General features: G+C 45.1%; 2 protein-coding genes across 4 annotated transcripts in view; one reads left to right on the top strand and one right to left on the bottom strand.

Annotated features, from left to right (window-relative positions):
• Positions 1 to 11747: 11747 nt before the first annotated feature.
• On the bottom strand, positions 11748 to 14198 carry Lcmt2 (leucine carboxyl methyltransferase 2). The gene has a single exon (XM_010624821.2). It carries the CDS (start codon positions 14146 to 14148, stop codon positions 12091 to 12093), a length of 2058 nt encoding a protein of 685 aa, XP_010623123.1. The 5' UTR covers positions 14149 to 14198; the 3' UTR covers positions 11748 to 12090.
• Positions 14163 to 17065, top strand: part of Adal (adenosine deaminase like) — a 24166-nt gene continuing 21263 nt past the window's right edge. The window contains exons 1-2 of one of the 3 annotated variants that reach the window (XM_010624818.2): positions 14163 to 14483; positions 14645 to 14704. The gene's annotated coding sequence lies outside the window, so the exon portion shown is untranslated. Of the gene's footprint in view, positions 14705 to 17065 lie in introns of all 3 variants that reach the window. The other 2 variants (XM_010624819.3, XM_019207595.2) reach the window with 2 other exon arrangements.

Genomic DNA, 17065 nt, shown 5'->3' with positions numbered 1-17065 from the left:
GAAGGTGTGAGCTGGGCTTTAGGTAGAATTCTGATAGTATCTGCTACATGACTAATTATGCTCATTTCATCACAATAGTTGGCTTCAATCCGTTTCTACAAGCTGAAGGTAGGCTGTGTGGACTTAGAACTACAGGGCAGCATTTTCCCACACTGATCATATTCCTACCAGCATCCAGTACTTCGCCCACTGGTAGTCTTGCCAGGTACCTGCACAGGTGTAGTAAGCCTCATTTTCCAGGACTCACTCATGGCCATAACCAATAACTTCCCTAGAAAGGGCTCTTGGGAAGTCTCAGGAAAGTTGCAATGACTCCAAACTTTATGGAGCTTTTCTTCTGGGAGCCTTCATCTAACCATCTAACAGAGCCAATATTGCCCTCTCCATACACTTCAGTTTACATTTGCTAGTTTTTATATTGACTACATTTTACATCCATTTATATGCAAATAAAGATAGAGAAAAGTGATTCTGTGCCACCTCCATCAAGATTTGACATTTAGGCGGGAGCTCCCGGCCTGCGCGACAACAGACCCAGGAAGGACCCAAGGACCCCAGAGGGGGTTTTTTTCAGCTGCCTGCCTGCCTGTCTGCGATCACCCGGCGGCGTGCGCACGAGCTCCCGGCCTGCGCGGGAGCTCCCGGCCTGCGCGACAACAGACCCAGGAAGGACCCAAGGACCCCAGAGGGGGTTTTTTTCAGCTGCCTGCCTACCTGCCTGTCTGCGATCACCCGGCGGCGTGCGCGTGAGCTCCCGGCCTGCGCGACAACAGACCCAGGAAGGACCCAAGGACCCCAGAGGGGGTTTTTTTCAGCTGCCTGCCTACCTGCCTGTCTGCGATCACCCGGCGGCGTGCGCGTGAGCTCCCGGCCTGCGCGACAACAGACCCAGGAAGGACCCAAGGACCCCAGAGGGGGTTTTTTTCAGCTGCCTGCCTACCTGCCTGTCTGCGATCACCCGGCGGCGTGCGCGTGAGCTCCCGGCCTGCGCGACAACAGACCCAGGAAGGACCCAAGGACCCCAGAGGGGGTTTTTTTCAGCTGCCTGCCTACCTGCCTGTCTGCGATCACCCGGCGGCGTGCGCGTGAGCTCCCGGCCTGCGCGACAACAGACCCAGGAAGGACCCAAGGACCCCAGAGGGGGTTTTTTTCAGCTGCCTGCCTACCTGCCTGTCTGCGATCACCCGGCGGCGTGCGCGTGAGCTCCCGGCCTGCGCGACAACAGACCCAGGAAGGACCCAAGGACCCCAGAGGGGGTTTTTTTCAGCTGCCTGCCTACCTGCCTGTCTGCGATCACCCGGCGGCGTGCGCGTGAGCTCCCGGCCTGCGCGACAACAGACCCAGGAAGGACCCAAGGACCCCAGAGGGGGTTTTTTTCAGCTGCCTGCCTACCTGCCTGTCTGCGATCACCCGGCGGCGTGCGCGTGAGCTCCCGGCCTGCGCGACAACAGACCCAGGAAGGACCCAAGGACCCCAGAGGGGGTTTTTTTCAGCTGCCTGCCTACCTGCCTGTCTGCGATCACCCGGCGGCGTGCGCGTGAGCTCCCGGCCTGCGCGACAACAGACCCAGGAAGGACCCAAGGACCCCAGAGGGGGTTTTTTTCAGCTGCCTGCCTACCTGCCTGTCTGCGATCACCCGGCGGCGTGCGCGTGAGCTCCCGGCCTGCGCGACAACAGACCCAGGAAGGACCCAAGGACCCCAGAGGGGGTTTTTTTCAGCTGCCTGCCTACCTGCCTGTCTGCGATCACCCGGCGGCGTGCGCGTGAGCTCCCGGCCTGCGCGACAACAGACCCAGGAAGGACCCAAGGACCCCAGAGGGGGTTTTTTTCAGCTGCCTGCCTACCTGCCTGTCTGCGATCACCCGGCGGCGTGCGCGTGAGCTCCCGGCCTGCGCGACAACAGACCCAGGAAGGACCCAAGGACCCCAGAGGGGGTTTTTTTCAGCTGCCTGCCTACCTGCCTGTCTGCGATCACCCGGCGGCGTGCGCGTGAGCTCCCGGCCTGCGCGACAACAGACCCAGGAAGGACCCAAGGACCCCAGAGGGGGTTTTTTTCAGCTGCCTGCCTACCTGCCTGTCTGCGATCACCCGGCGGCGTGCGCGTGAGCTCCCGGCCTGCGCGACAACAGACCCAGGAAGGACCCAAGGACCCCAGAGGGGGTTTTTTTCAGCTGCCTGCCTACCTGCCTGTCTGCGATCACCCGGCGGCGTGCGCGTGAGCTCCCGGCCTGCGCGACAACAGACCCAGGAAGGACCCAAGGACCCCAGAGGGGGTTTTTTTCAGCTGCCTGCCTACCTGCCTGTCTGCGATCACCCGGCGGCGTGCGCGTGAGCTCCCGGCCTGCGCGACAACAGACCCAGGAAGGACCCAAGGACCCCAGAGGGGGTTTTTTTCAGCTGCCTGCCTACCTGCCTGTCTGCGATCACCCGGCGGCGTGCGCGTGAGCTCCCGGCCTGCGCGACAACAGACCCAGGAAGGACCCAAGGACCCCAGAGGGGGTTTTTTTCAGCTGCCTGCCTACCTGCCTGTCTGCGATCACCCGGCGGCGTGCGCGTGAGCTCCCGGCCTGCGCGACAACAGACCCAGGAAGGACCCAAGGACCCCAGAGGGGGTTTTTTTCAGCTGCCTGCCTACCTGCCTGTCTGCGATCACCCGGCGGCGTGCGCGTGAGCTCCCGGCCTGCGCGACAACAGACCCAGGAAGGACCCAAGGACCCCAGAGGGGGTTTTTTTCAGCTGCCTGCCTACCTGCCTGTCTGCGATCACCCGGCGGCGTGCGCGTGAGCTCCCGGCCTGCGCGACAACAGACCCAGGAAGGACCCAAGGACCCCAGAGGGGGTTTTTTTCAGCTGCCTGCCTACCTGCCTGTCTGCGATCACCCGGCGGCGTGCGCGTGAGCTCCCGGCCTGCGCGACAACAGACCCAGGAAGGACCCAAGGACCCCAGAGGGGGTTTTTTTCAGCTGCCTGCCTACCTGCCTGTCTGCGATCACCCGGCGGCGTGCGCGTGAGCTCCCGGCCTGCGCGACAACAGACCCAGGAAGGACCCAAGGACCCCAGAGGGGGTTTTTTTCAGCTGCCTGCCTACCTGCCTGTCTGCGATCACCCGGCGGCGTGCGCGTGAGCTCCCGGCCTGCGCGACAACAGACCCAGGAAGGACCCAAGGACCCCAGAGGGGGTTTTTTTCAGCTGCCTGCCTACCTGCCTGTCTGCGATCACCCGGCGGCGTGCGCGTGAGCTCCCGGCCTGCGCGACAACAGACCCAGGAAGGACCCAAGGACCCCAGAGGGGGTTTTTTTCAGCTGCCTGCCTACCTGCCTGTCTGCGATCACCCGGCGGCGTGCGCGTGAGCTCCCGGCCTGCGCGACAACAGACCCAGGAAGGACCCAAGGACCCCAGAGGGGGTTTTTTTCAGCTGCCTGCCTACCTGCCTGTCTGCGATCACCCGGCGGCGTGCGCGTGAGCTCCCGGCCTGCGCGACAACAGACCCAGGAAGGACCCAAGGACCCCAGAGGGGGTTTTTTTCAGCTGCCTGCCTACCTGCCTGTCTGCGATCACCCGGCGGCGTGCGCGTGAGCTCCCGGCCTGCGCGACAACAGACCCAGGAAGGACCCAAGGACCCCAGAGGGGGTTTTTTTCAGCTGCCTGCCTACCTGCCTGTCTGCGATCACCCGGCGGCGTGCGCGTGAGCTCCCGGCCTGCGCGACAACAGACCCAGGAAGGAAGGTAGCCGCGCGGGCGCCCTTGAAACACCCACACGACCCCCCCCCCCGTTCTCAAAACTCCTGATCGGGCCAGTCCTTAGACCAACTCTGCAGAGGCATAGGTTCCCATGAAGGGTAGTTTTCTGAGCTCCGAACTTTGATCATCTTTAAAGAAAGGGCAGGGGAAACCTGTAATAGAACGGAGTGGAGTTCAACCCTGAGGGTAAGGAAACTAAAGTTAGGCTTTGTAGATTGTGTTCAGTCTCAGTCGTGAGGAACAGCCATTGGCTAGCTATAACCAGGGGATTGGGTTCCGCATATGACTGTGCATGTGGTATAATATGAGATCAGAGATAGCCTGAAAGAGGACCTTCAAATTCTTTTTCTTTCCCTCTCTCTTGTCTCTTTTTTCCTCTTTCCACCCTAAAATTTCTTTCTTTTTTCTGTCCTGTCTCTCCAACTCAGTCTCTTGCTCCACCATAGTGTCCCTCATCTCCCTTTTTATTCCAGTTCCTGAAGAACTCAGACTTCTTTTTTTATTTTTTGTTTTTAGGACGGGTTTCTCTTTATGTTCTTTTCTCCAGTCATTTTACCTCACTCATGGCTCTGTACCTTCAAGGGAAGGCAAGCGCCTGTTACTGTTAAGGGGATATATTCCTGTCCTTATTCCTGCACTCTCTCTATCCCCCCTGAACTTAATAGCTTTGTAAAGATAGTAAGGTAATTCTACAACCTCTGGATTCACTTCAAACCTGCTCTAATTCTTTCACTTATCTAATCCTCTTGTTCTAAGTCGAACCCCCCATCCTAAATGGTAAAGATGCCATATTGAAAAGAATATTCACTGCAAACATACTATGAGCTGCTTCTTGAAATTAATCTAATTCACATGAGTTAAAGGTGATACATTAATGACTACCATAAGTGGTCAGTTGGCAAGCTGTGCCTGATCCTATTGGGCTGCTGAATGTATCAATTGGGACAAAGAGTGGTGATTGATTTAAAGAGTTGTTTTCTCTGATATTATGAAAACGAGAATGTCTATGAGTCATTAGAAACTCAAAAGCTAAAACGCAACTATATTAGGAAGATTTAAGTAATACCCAGAAATTAAAGAAGGACAACCCAACAATAAAAATAAAAATGAGAAAACACTTAAGCAAGACACAAAAACAAATATCCAGTTCACCAATAGCAAATAGTAGGACAAATGAGGATGAAAAGTCTGATAGTGAACCAACAGGACTCCCTGGACCCATAGCACAGGAGGTAACAAAATTGATCAATCAGGCTCTAGAAAAATTCAAATCAGAAATAATTTCCCAGCTAGCCAGAGAGATGATGAGCAAAATAGAAGTCATGATTCGAGACTCTAGAGCAGAAACTGAGAAAAAAATAGATGAGCTCAAGACTGTGATAGAAGCCATGAAGACTCAGCATAAGAAAGACATGGAAACAATGAATGCCCAACAGAGGAAAGAAATGGAATCCATAAAACAGATTCAAACAGATATCCAGGAGATTAAAAACTCTATTGAAAGTGTACGAAACAGAATAAAAGATTGCGAAGATAGAATTTCAGATATAGAAGATAGGATAGCAGTCAGTGACCGTGAAAAAAGAGGTCTATTAAAAACAGTAAGGGATCATGAGAAATCAATCCAACAACTCCTAGACGATACAAAGAAAAATAACATAAGACTGATAGGAATTCATGAAAAAACAGGAGAAAACACAAATGATATAAAAAAGCTCTTCACAGAATTAATGACAGAAAACTTCCCAAACAGAAGGGAAGAATTAGACATACAGATAAGTGAGGCATATAGAACCCCAACTAGCCACGATCAAAAAAAATCTACACCTAGACATATAATAATCAAGATTCCAGAAATCCAACAGAAAAACAAAATACTACAAGCAGTAAGAGAAAAGAAACAAATCACATGCAAAGGGAAGCCCATTAGAATCACAGCAGACTTTTCAACACAAACCCTTAGGTCAAGGAGAGCCTGGAGTGAGGTATTCCAAGTCCTAAAAGAAAAGAATCTCCAACCTAGACTTTTGTATCCTGCAAAACTCTCTTTCAAAATAGATGGGGAAATAAAATACTTCCACGACAAAGAGCACCTGAGAAATTTCATGAACACCAAACCAGCACTGCAAGGAATTCTAAACAATATCCTAGAAAAGGACAACGAAATTCACAATAACATGAGGCCCAACAGACCAAATCAAATAGGCAAGGCAAGAAACTAAAAGGAGATGGGAGAAAAAGTAAAAAGAGTCAACAAATGGACAAAAACATGACAAGAATAAGTCAAAATATATCAGTTGTAACCATCAATGTTAATGGCCTCAATTCACCAATCAAGAGAAACAGATTGGCAGAATGGATTAAGAAGCAAAATCCAACAATATGTTGTATACAAGAAACACACCTAGTGCAAAAGGAAGTCCATAGACTGAAAGTGAAAGGATGGAAAACAATTCTCCATGCGTCAGGAGTCCAGAAAAAAGCAGGGGTAGCAATCTTATTCTCAGATAAAGTAAATTTCAAACCAAAACTCATTAAGAGAGACAAAGAAGGACACTACATCCTTGTAAAGGGAACAATTCAAGAGGAAGAGCTGACAATCATAAACATATATGCACCAAATATAAATGCCCCCAACTATATAAAACAAATATTAAGTAACATGAAAAACCAAATAAGCACTAATACAATTGTAGTGGGGGATTTAAATACCCCACTATCACAAATTGACAGATCTACTAGGCAGAAAATCAACAATGAAATAATAGAACTGAACCAAGCTTTGGAACACATGGACTTAATAGATGTTTATAGAGTATTCCACCCCCAAAAACCAGAATATACATTCTTTTCGGCTGCACATGGATCATTCTCCAAAATAGACCACATACTGGCTCACAAAACAGGTCTAAATAAATGCAAAAAAATTGAAGTCATCCCCTGTTTATTATCAGATCATAGTGCAATCAAACTAGACATCAATAGCACAAGAAACTATAGAAACTTCACAAGCACATGGAAACTGAACAACACTCTCCTAAACAATCAATGGATTACAGAGGAAATTAAAGAAGAAATTAGACAGTTTTTACAAATAAATGAGAATGCCAATACAACATACAGGAATCTTTGGGACACAATGAAAGCAGTTCTACGTGGAAAATTCATAACATTGAATGCCCACACTAGGAAAACAGAGCGGGCTCAAATAAACAACTTAACGATGAAACTTAGACTCCTAGAAAAACAAGAGCAAGAAAAACCCAAAGCTCGAACAAGAGAGGAAATTATAAAGATCCGAGCAGAAATCAATGCAATTGAAATTAAGAAAACGATACAAAAAATAAATGAAACAAAGAGCTGGTTTTTTGAAAGAATAAATAAAATTGACAAACCCTTAGCTAATCTTATCAAAAAAAGGAAAGAAAAGGCTCAGATCCATGCAATTAGGAATGAAAAAGGCGAAGTCACAACAGATCCGAAAGAAATCCAGAGGATCATGAACACCTACTTTGAGAACCTGTACTCTAATAAAATGGAAAACACAGAAGAAATGGACAGATTTCTAGATACTTATGAATTACCAAAGTTGAACGAAGAAGATAAAAACATTTTAAACACCCCAATCACAATCAGTGAAATTGAAAATGTAATTAAAAACTTACCAACAAAGAAAAGCCCAGGCCCTGATGGATTCACTGCTGAATTTTACAAGACATTTAGAGAAGAACTACTACCATTACTCTTCAAACTTTTCAATGAAATTGAAAGAGAAGCTATACTTCCAAATTCATTCCTGGAAGCAAGTATCACTCTGATTCCCAAACCAGAGAAAGATACAACCAAAAAGGAGAACTACAGACCAATCTCCTTAATGAATATAGATGCAAAAATCCTTAATAAGATACTAGCAAACAGAATACAGAGGATTATTAAGAAGATCATCCATCATGACCAAGTCGGATTTATTCCAGAGATGCAAGGGTGGTTCAACATACGAAAGTCAGTGAATGTAATACATTATATTAACAAAGTCAAGGACAAAAACCATATGATCCTCTCAATAGATGCAGAAAAAGCATTTGATAAAATTCAACACCCATTCATGATAAAAACCCTGCAAAAAATTGGAATAGATGGTCTATACCTCAATTTAATAAAGGCTATTTATGAAAAACCATCAGCCAACATCATATTGAATGGCCAAAAACTGAAAACCTTCATGTTAAAATCAGGAACAAGACAAGGATGCCCACTATCGCCACTTCTCTTCAATATAGTTCTGGAAACATTAGCCACAGCAATTAGACAAGAGAAAGAAATTAAAGCAATAAAGATAGGAAAGGAAGAAGTTAAACTATCATTATTTGCTGATGATATGATACTCTACATTGAAGATCCAAAAAACTCCACCAAAAAACTTCTAGACTTAATTGACAGATTCAGTAAAGTATCTGGATACAAGGTGAATACCCAAAAATCAATAGCCTTTCTATACACAAATAACAGACAGACAGAAAGAGAAATAAGGGAAAAAATTCCTTTTACAATAGCATCCAAAAAAATGAAGTATCTAGGAATCAATCTAACAAAAGAAACAAAAGATCTCTACACTGAAAACTACAGCACTCTGAAAAAAGAAATCGAAGAGGATATAAAAAAATGGAAAGATATCCCCTGCTCCTGGGTAGGAAGAATCAACATAGTGAAAATGGCCATACTACCGAAACTGCTATATACATTCAATGCAATGCCAATTGAAATTCCAACACTATATTTCACAGAACTAGAAAAAAGAATCCAAAAATTCATTTGGAACCACAAGAGACCTAGAATAGCAAAAGCCATTATAGGCAACAGTCACATGGCACCAGGTGTAACAATTCCCAATTTGAAACTATACTACAAAGCCACTGTGATAAAATCAGCATGGTACTGGCAAAGAAATAGGCCTGAGGATCAATGGAACAGACTGGAAGACACAAAAACAAATGCAGATGTACTCAGCTACCTCATCTTCGACAAAGGAGCTCACCATCCTCAGTGGAGGAAAGATAGCCTCTTTAATAAATGGTGTTGGAAAAACTGGATATCAACCTGTCACAGATTAAAATTAGACCCTTATCTTTCGCCATGCACTAAATTAAAATCCAAATGGATTAAAGATCTAAATATTAAAACAGAAACATTAAACTTGCTGGAAAGTAAGTTAGGCAGAACTCTGGAAGACATTGGTATAGGAAAAGACTTTATGAACAAATCCTCAGTAGCACGGGAACTAGCAGAAAGAATCAACAACTGGGATCTCATCTTACTAAAAAGCTTCTGTACTTCAAAAGAAACCATTAGCAGAACTAAGAGACAATCTACAATGTGGGAAAAAATTTTTACCAGCTGTACCTCAGACAAAGGACTATTATCAAGGATATATAAAGAACTCAAAACAATCAGTCCCCCCAAATATAAAGACCCGATCCAAAAATGGGCATCCGAAATGAACAGACATTTCTCATACAAAGAAGTGAAAGCAGCAAGAAAATATATGAAAAAATGTTCCACATCACTGGTCATTCGAGAGATGCAGATGAAAACAACACTGAGATTCCACCTCACCCCACAAAGAATGGCTGCTATCAAGAAATCACACAATAACAAATGTTGGCGGGGTTGTGGGGAGAAAGGAACCCTCCTCCATTGTTGGTGGGAGTGCAGACTAGTGCAACCACTATGGAAATCAATATGGAGATACCTCAAAGAGCTTGGACTGGAGGTTCCATTTGACCCAGCCATCCCTCTGTTGGGTATCTTTCCAAGAGAACTAAAAGAATCATATCACAGAGAAGTATGTGCACCCATGTTTATAGCGGCACAGTTTGTAATAGCTAAATCTTGGAAACAACCTATTTGCCCATCCGTTGGAAACTGGATAAAGAAGATGTGGTTTTTCTATAAAATGGAATATTACTCAGCCATAAAGAGCGAGAGAATAGATTCATTCATAGGAAAATGGATACATATTGAAGATATACTCCTAAGTGAAATAAATAAGTCCCACATGTGTAAATACCAAATAGTTTCCCTGGTGTGAATATTCTGCAACAATGCATAAGATTCTAATAAGATTACTGACATTTAGAAATGGGAGGAAAGGAGCTAAAGGTGTAGGGAAGGTGTGATACGTAGGGGAAGAACAAAAAGGGAAAAGAAAAAAATGTGAGAGAATGAAAAGATGAAAATAAAGTGTTTGTAGATGGGGAGGGGAGGAGGGGGTGAAGGGAGGGCAGAGGTAAGGGGAAAAAAATGAGAATCAAGACTTGCCATGTAAAGGTACATGATCCCAACAATGAATGTAACTGTACTGTATCCCTAAATGTACCAATAAACTCAATAAAAAAAAATGTACCAATAAACTCAATAAAAAAGACTAAAAAAAAAAAAAAAGATTTGACATTTAATAATATTCAGATATTTATATAATCTCGATACCACTTAGTACCACCACCACCAGTTTTGTTTCGAGACAGGGTCTTACTATGTAGTTCAGGCTGGCCTCGAACTCAATAGATAACCAAGGCTGGGCTCAAACTTGCAGGGATCCTCCTGCCTTAGTCTTCTGAGTTCTGAGATTACAGGCTTGTACTACTATGCCCAGCACACAACTACTTATTGAGATATGAATTTCATGAGATACTTGCAATTTAGATGACAAATTAGGAATCAAATTATCAGCCTTAATATCTAAAATTTTGTTGACCTCTTAAAGACTCATCAGGAAAGATTGTTCCAGCATTTAAGGAGACAACTGAGTTTAGTGGATATGCCATTATAAGGTGGTGAGCAGGATTAAGGGAAACTAAATCAAGATGGTAAAATACCTCTGCAGTTAGATCTTTCAGCAATAAAGATATTTTACATCTACATTGTCTAATGAAGCTATTAACCTCACGTGGCTACTGAACCTTTAAAAGGTGGTTAGGGCAAACAAGTCAGCTGAATTTTTTTGTGTGTGGGGGGCACTGGGGATCAAACTCAGGACCTTGAGCTTGCAAGGCAGGCTGCAGAACCACTGAGCTAAATCCCCAGCCCTGAATTAATTTTAATTAAAAAAACTTTGGGAAGTGCAGCTCAGGTCTAACAATGAGCCATTACAACTTCTAGGCCTGAAGAAGTCAAGGAAAAGATTACTGAAGCCTAGAGTGATACAGAATTAGAACTCTATCTTATAGGAGAAGACTATACGACAAGAGCTGTAGCTTTTGGCTGAAGAGTGCAGCTGCGGCTACCAACCTGTACAATGGCAGGGAGAAGGCTGGAAATACGGACTCACTCTTCTTGCTCTCATTCCCTTTCGTACCTCTAACCAATGGAACTCAAAAGCTGATTGGCACAGTCCAAAAAGGTAAGCTACTTGGGGCACAGAACACAATGATGGCTGGTTAGAACAGATCTGGAGCAAAACATTATGGTTAAAATGAATTAAGACATCAAAGTTTGGTTTATGGGCATTTATACATTTAAATAAATATAAGACCTGTGGCAAAACTTGATCAAAAGCATGGTTTTCAACAGTTGTATAAATTTCTCATTAAAACTGAATTTTATGTTGCAGTTAAGAGCACAGTAACTTAAACAACTGTGTTTATTTCAGGTTTCACAAAGAATTAGGTCAATTATATGTTTCTCAAACTAAATTCAACCTTGTATTCTTTTTTTAAAATTCTTTCCCCCATTAAGTTTATTGGTACATTTAAAGCAAACAATAGTTATTTATCATTGGATCTTGTACCTTTACATGATATCTTATTTTGTCCCCATACCCGCTGCCCTCCCTCCACCCACTTCACCCCAACCTTGTATTCTTACTATGAATCTGTGTGAAACTTTTTCCAAGGTACAATCTCAAATCACAAAGGCCAAGTTGGAAAAGGTCTTTTTTTTTGAGACAGGGTCTCGCTGTACAGTTCAGACTGGCCTTGAACTCATGGCAATCCTCCTGCCTCACCCTACCATATGCTGGTATTACAAGCATGTGCCACCACACCTGGCTTTGCTTTTACTTTTTCACTCAATAAATGGATATTAGATTTGAAAATTGATAGAAGTCCAATAAACTGGATATATGAATGCAGAAGTCTACTTTACTGCTGTGTGAACAGTTTCCTGTTTTATCTTTGTACTATTTCTCTGATTGTTGGTATTTTAGCAACTTTCTCACTTTCTGGACTTAATAGTGCTAAGGAATAAAAGGGAATGGTGGAGGCATGGCAATATCTATAACCAAATTCAAGGTACCTTTGGGGAAACCTTTATTGTTTACTTTAGTGGATCCCGAATATATCAAGCATCATCTTTACTGCTCAGGACTTAAAGAAAAAAGGTCTAGTGTCACTGTATGGGGGTTGAAGTAAGTGCCAAAGGAAAAGCAGTTCCCACCACCTCCCAGGAGTAGGAGCTGTTTCTCTTCAGGAAGGAGAATGCTGGTATGGTTGTGTAACATTAATGGCCAAGGCACACATGTTGTGTCAATCTGATATTCAGAGCTCAATCCTGTAGTCAGATTGATAACGGTCACTCCAGGAACTGAGGAGGAATGAATCCAGACCCCTCCAACCAGGAGAAGCTGTCCATTGAATACATGAGATGTGTGGGAGTACCTTGGGGTAATGGGAGGCTGGATATCTACTGATTCCCACAGGAATCCACAAGAAATTGGCCTCAGGAAAACTACAGATTTCAATGGCTCTTCAGAAGCTCCAAGACCCCCAGCAATAAGAGCTCCCCCTTGCCAAGGGCAGGCACTATGGGAATGCCGAGCTCCAGGTGCATCCCCTTCCACTGGGATCTTGACCCAAGCCATTTTTCCTACGTGTAGGAAATGCCAGTCACTTAGCACTGGTTCCACTACGTTCCGACCTCCATACACAAACAAATATTTCTCATTCTGATAAGATACTTCTGTTGTTGAATGCCGCCAACATGACAAAGTGTAATCCTCCGAGTCAAACTTTGTTACTACCACATTCAGGGCTTCCATGCTATTATCTTCACTCTTACATAAATGAAGTTGGAGCGCCCCCAAGGCTGGACTTAGTGGAGACAATCTTCCTCCCAGAACCAGAACCTGAGTATCTGAAAGTCTTGACATGGTATGATAAAGGCGTCCATCCCACTGGAGTCCAGTTCCCCAACTACATATTTGGCTGTCTTTCCATCCAACACCACAGTATCTTGACAACAAGTGAAATTTGCTCACTCGGCAGTGCTGTCCTTCCTGTTCTCCAAATCCTCCTGCGCTGAGAACAATGCCTGGGCAAAAGAGGACAGAGGCATGGCCATATCTCCTAAGGTTTGAACCCTGGCTGCCATTAGTGACCACTTTGGCAGGAAAGACCCCCAAAGGTGAAGCAGGATCTACTCGAGGAAATACCTCTGAGGGAGGCAACACCAGAGTCTGGGAGAAGGTGTCTCCCCTAGAAGCTGTCAGAATGAAATAGTGGGAGCACTTCAGATGCCACTCCTCAAACTCATCAAAGGGTTCAAGATGTTCCATCCGCTGACGTTCTTCTGCAGGAAGAAAGCAGTGGTAGAATTCATTCATATCCATGGCACTGCAGGCAGTCCAGCCAGCTTGAAGGAAGCGGCGACGCTGGGCCTCCACGTCTGGAAAGAGGTGCAGACCATGCAGGGGAGAATTCAGCTGTTGAAAATGTTGCAACATGACCTGCCCAAAGGCATCTTGAGGCTTCATTTGCTCATAGATAACGAAAAGGGCACTAGAAAAACGCTGGGCAGCCCAGGCGATGAGGGCTGAGGCACTGCTGGATTGGAGGTAAGTGAGCACAGCCTCTGCCAGGAGCAGAGTGGGTGTGGCCGCGTCCAGGCCCGCAGAGTCCAAGGCTTCGTCCAGTCGCCCCAGCTGCCGCAGGTCCAGGCCCAGGATGCGGTAGTCCAAGCTCTCCAGGCACAGCGGCGACTCCGGACCCCCACTTTGGAAAGGCCCAATTAACTTGCACAGTTCTGGCGTCTCCCTGATCCTCTCCATCTTGCGCCGCGCCACATCCGGGAAATCCACTTCCCAGACGCCAGCCCCGGCCAGAAGGCCCGCAGCTTTGAGGCGAAAATACAGCGAGTCCGAGCCTGCGCCGAGTGACAGGACCTGGGCGCGAGGCGGCCCGGGGACAGCGCTGGTCAGCCGCAAGAAGGCGTGCACGCAGTGCTCCACGGCGCGCGAGCGGACGTAGTAGCCCCGGTGGATTAACGGCGCGCGGCGCGCGGCCCCCGGAACCAGCAGTGAGGTGAAGGCGTCGTGCACGTACCCACGCGAAGCCAGAGAACTCTTGCTGAGGGCGCTGCATTCGTTGGTGCTCCGTACTGTTCCTGCCCGGCGCTCACGGCTCCGCGGGCCCATGGCCAGGAAACAGAAACGGTGTCCGAGCCCCTCCCGAATTCTCCCGCCCGGCCCTCAAGAAGCCCGGAACGGAAGAAGCAGGCATTGTTTGCGCGCCAGTTCCGGGCGCGCGCGTGCGTCACCTCCGGCGGAGCGTACTTCGCAGAGAGGGTTTGAAAAGTGTTTCTGGTGCTAATATCAGCTGCGCTTGTCCTTTTTTTGATTGTCCGGATACATTTTTCCAGAAGGACTGAACGACAACGTGCGAGGGGAACACGGATTGTCACTTTACTGCAAGCCTTTCAGTGTGAGGGGAATACTTTTCTAGACCCTCGGAGCTGAGAAATCTCTAAGAGGTGAATTTGAGTACTGACAGCCTGTCTCGGGTGGCAGGCAGTGAAGGGGTTTGGTCAGGCCAAAGGAGGTTCAGCCCTGGGGACCTTTACGGGCCAGAAGGCCCTGCCTGGAATGCTGGTGTCCTTGCTAATTTATTTATTGCTCTCGTCCTGCAAAGCAGAACTCATTTAAATCTGAAAACAAATCAGGCCATATGGATGATGAAAAAAGACCGTTACAGGTAACTTATATTAACAATAACCATCATGTCACAGGTACATACTGTTGATTCTCTTGTATTCTCTGCTAAACTGAGTGGTTACTTACGCTGTTTCTACAAAATGTCACTTTCTTTCACTCCAGTCTTAATGTAATGCGAAAGTAGCATTGAATATGGTCCATCAAAGCTAGTCACCGAAGAGAGGTGATTATTTTCTGTGCCATATTGTGAATCTTGCTTTTAAGGAGGAAATCCAGGTTGGATTTAAGTGAACTTGCTAAATTGCACGCCTAGGAATCATCAGTAGGAAATATTATCAGAGATATTTAGGAAATTTATTGTTTCCCTGAGTGGCTGAAACAGAGAAGGAAATTTGGATGCCTTTTAAGTATGGTTAGGCCCAAGTAGTAGCACATAATGGTTAAAGCATGAATTTTGGAGTCCGATTGATTTGGATATTAAAGTCAACAAAAAGGTTAGATCAGGATGAAGATTTGATAGTTTGAAAATTGTTAGCTTTTGGTGTTAATAACCTTTGGGAGAGCAAAGTCTGTAGCATAATGAGGGAAGAATATGTGTTTTATCGAATGGTAGAAAAGTTAATGGAAGCATCCCGTGTAAATTGTGCTTTCAGAGGAGCTTGGTTTAAAAGGAAAAGAAATAGGGCAGCATTTAAAGAAGAGTTTTTTTCTTTTCAGGTGGAAGCAAATACATACTGCACATGCATGTTGTGTCCCTGAGGAAAACCAGTAGAGAGGGATAAGTTGAAGGAACAGAAAAATAGATAACTCGCTGGTAGAATTTCTCTGACTCAAGAGTGTAAATTTAGCTGTAGGGCAGAAAGAAATAGAATTCATGCCTGATGGCTTCTGTTTTCTCTGTAAAGTTAGTGGCAGAGTCGTCATTGTGAAGCACTTGGATCTGGAGAACACAGGAGGACTTTGGAATTTCCTGTAAAGGAGCTGTATAGAGAAGGGCCCACATGAACTTCCTGGGTCTTTGGCTCCTCATCTCTAAAATGAGGGATTGAAAGGGTGCTTTGTGTGACTTCTAAGGGTTGATTGAGTGCCAGTTTGGGGAGGGGGTTGAGGACTGAAAAAAATAGCACTGTACAAACAAGTTTGTTTGATGATAAGTTAGTAAAATGTAAGTTATACATTAAAATATTACTTTTTTGGTAAATAGCAAATCAAGAAGAGTGATTTAAGAAAAGAGCAAAATTTGTGATTTGGGTACCTTATGATTTTTTAAACTTGCTTATTCTTAGATAAAGCGGGGACAGTAAAATATGCTTCTGAGACACTTAGCACAGCAGTTGACTCCTAATAGGTGCATTAAAATAAAAATATTTTTTATTATTCTGAATTCCCTTTTTTGGCGGGACAAGAATACAAAAAATTTCCTGGGAAACAGGGAACTTGGTTCTTACACTACTGTAACTAAAAATACTGCTAATATAGAAAGATCTTACCCCTGTGTTTTTTGCCTTTTGGTCTCTCAACCCCATCTCAGTTTCTTCTGCCCAGAGAGGGTGGATTTGATAGGACACAGTATTGTTGGCAAGGAATAGCAATTTTTTAAAATAAATAAATATTGTGCCTCTCTAGGTGATTTTCAGACTTCCACTAGTTAACTTTGTAGCCAAAGTTACTGTGGATCAGTAAATTTACTCATAACTAGTTAGAGGTTACTCTGGAAGACATTTCAGGATGCTGAACTAGAACTGACAATGTATAGGAAAAGCCAGCCACCTGGAAAATTATAGCCCTGTTACATAAATGTGCTAAGTGCCTTTTTAGGCTTTTATGCTATTGTCTAAACATAAAATCCTCATTACAATTCATAATAAAGGTGCTTTGCAAATACTTTTTCAGTTATTACCAAAAAATCAAACTGCTTATTTTTGTAAGACCTTGAGATTACACAGAAGTACAGATATAAGGTAAACAGAACTAAAAGTCTGTAATCCTTTCCCATTCCGAGTGCACTTTTTACTGGTAACAATTTTCTGTATATTCTTTTATATGTGTTTTAGGAATAACAATGTAAACAAATGCATATATTTGTATATAAATGGGTGTAACATGTAAATGCATATATTTTATAAATGTCATTTTTCTAAACATTTTTGGGGGTTTTTTTCCTAAGAATTTTTTGGTACCAGGGATCAAACTTGGGACCTTGCACTTGCAGGGTAGGCGGCAGAACCAGTGAGCTAAATCCTTGGCCCCCTTTTTTTTTTTTTTAACTCAGGCCCTTGTGCATGCGAGGCAGGCAGGGGAACCACTGAGCTAAATCCCCAGCCTTTTTTTTTTTCTTTTCTGAGACAGGGTCTCTCAGCGTGTAGTCCAGGATGGCAGTCCTCCTGCCTCAGCTTCTCTA

The sequence above is a fragment of the Fukomys damarensis genome, unplaced genomic scaffold (genome assembly GCF_012274545.1).
Source record: "Fukomys damarensis isolate Sample0158 unplaced genomic scaffold, DMR_v1.0_HiC HiC_scaffold_17, whole genome shotgun sequence".
NCBI classification, from domain to species: Eukaryota; Metazoa; Chordata; class Mammalia; order Rodentia; family Bathyergidae; genus Fukomys; species Fukomys damarensis.
Note: the sequence above shows the minus strand (reverse complement) of the source record. Positions and strands in the feature narration are given on the sequence as shown.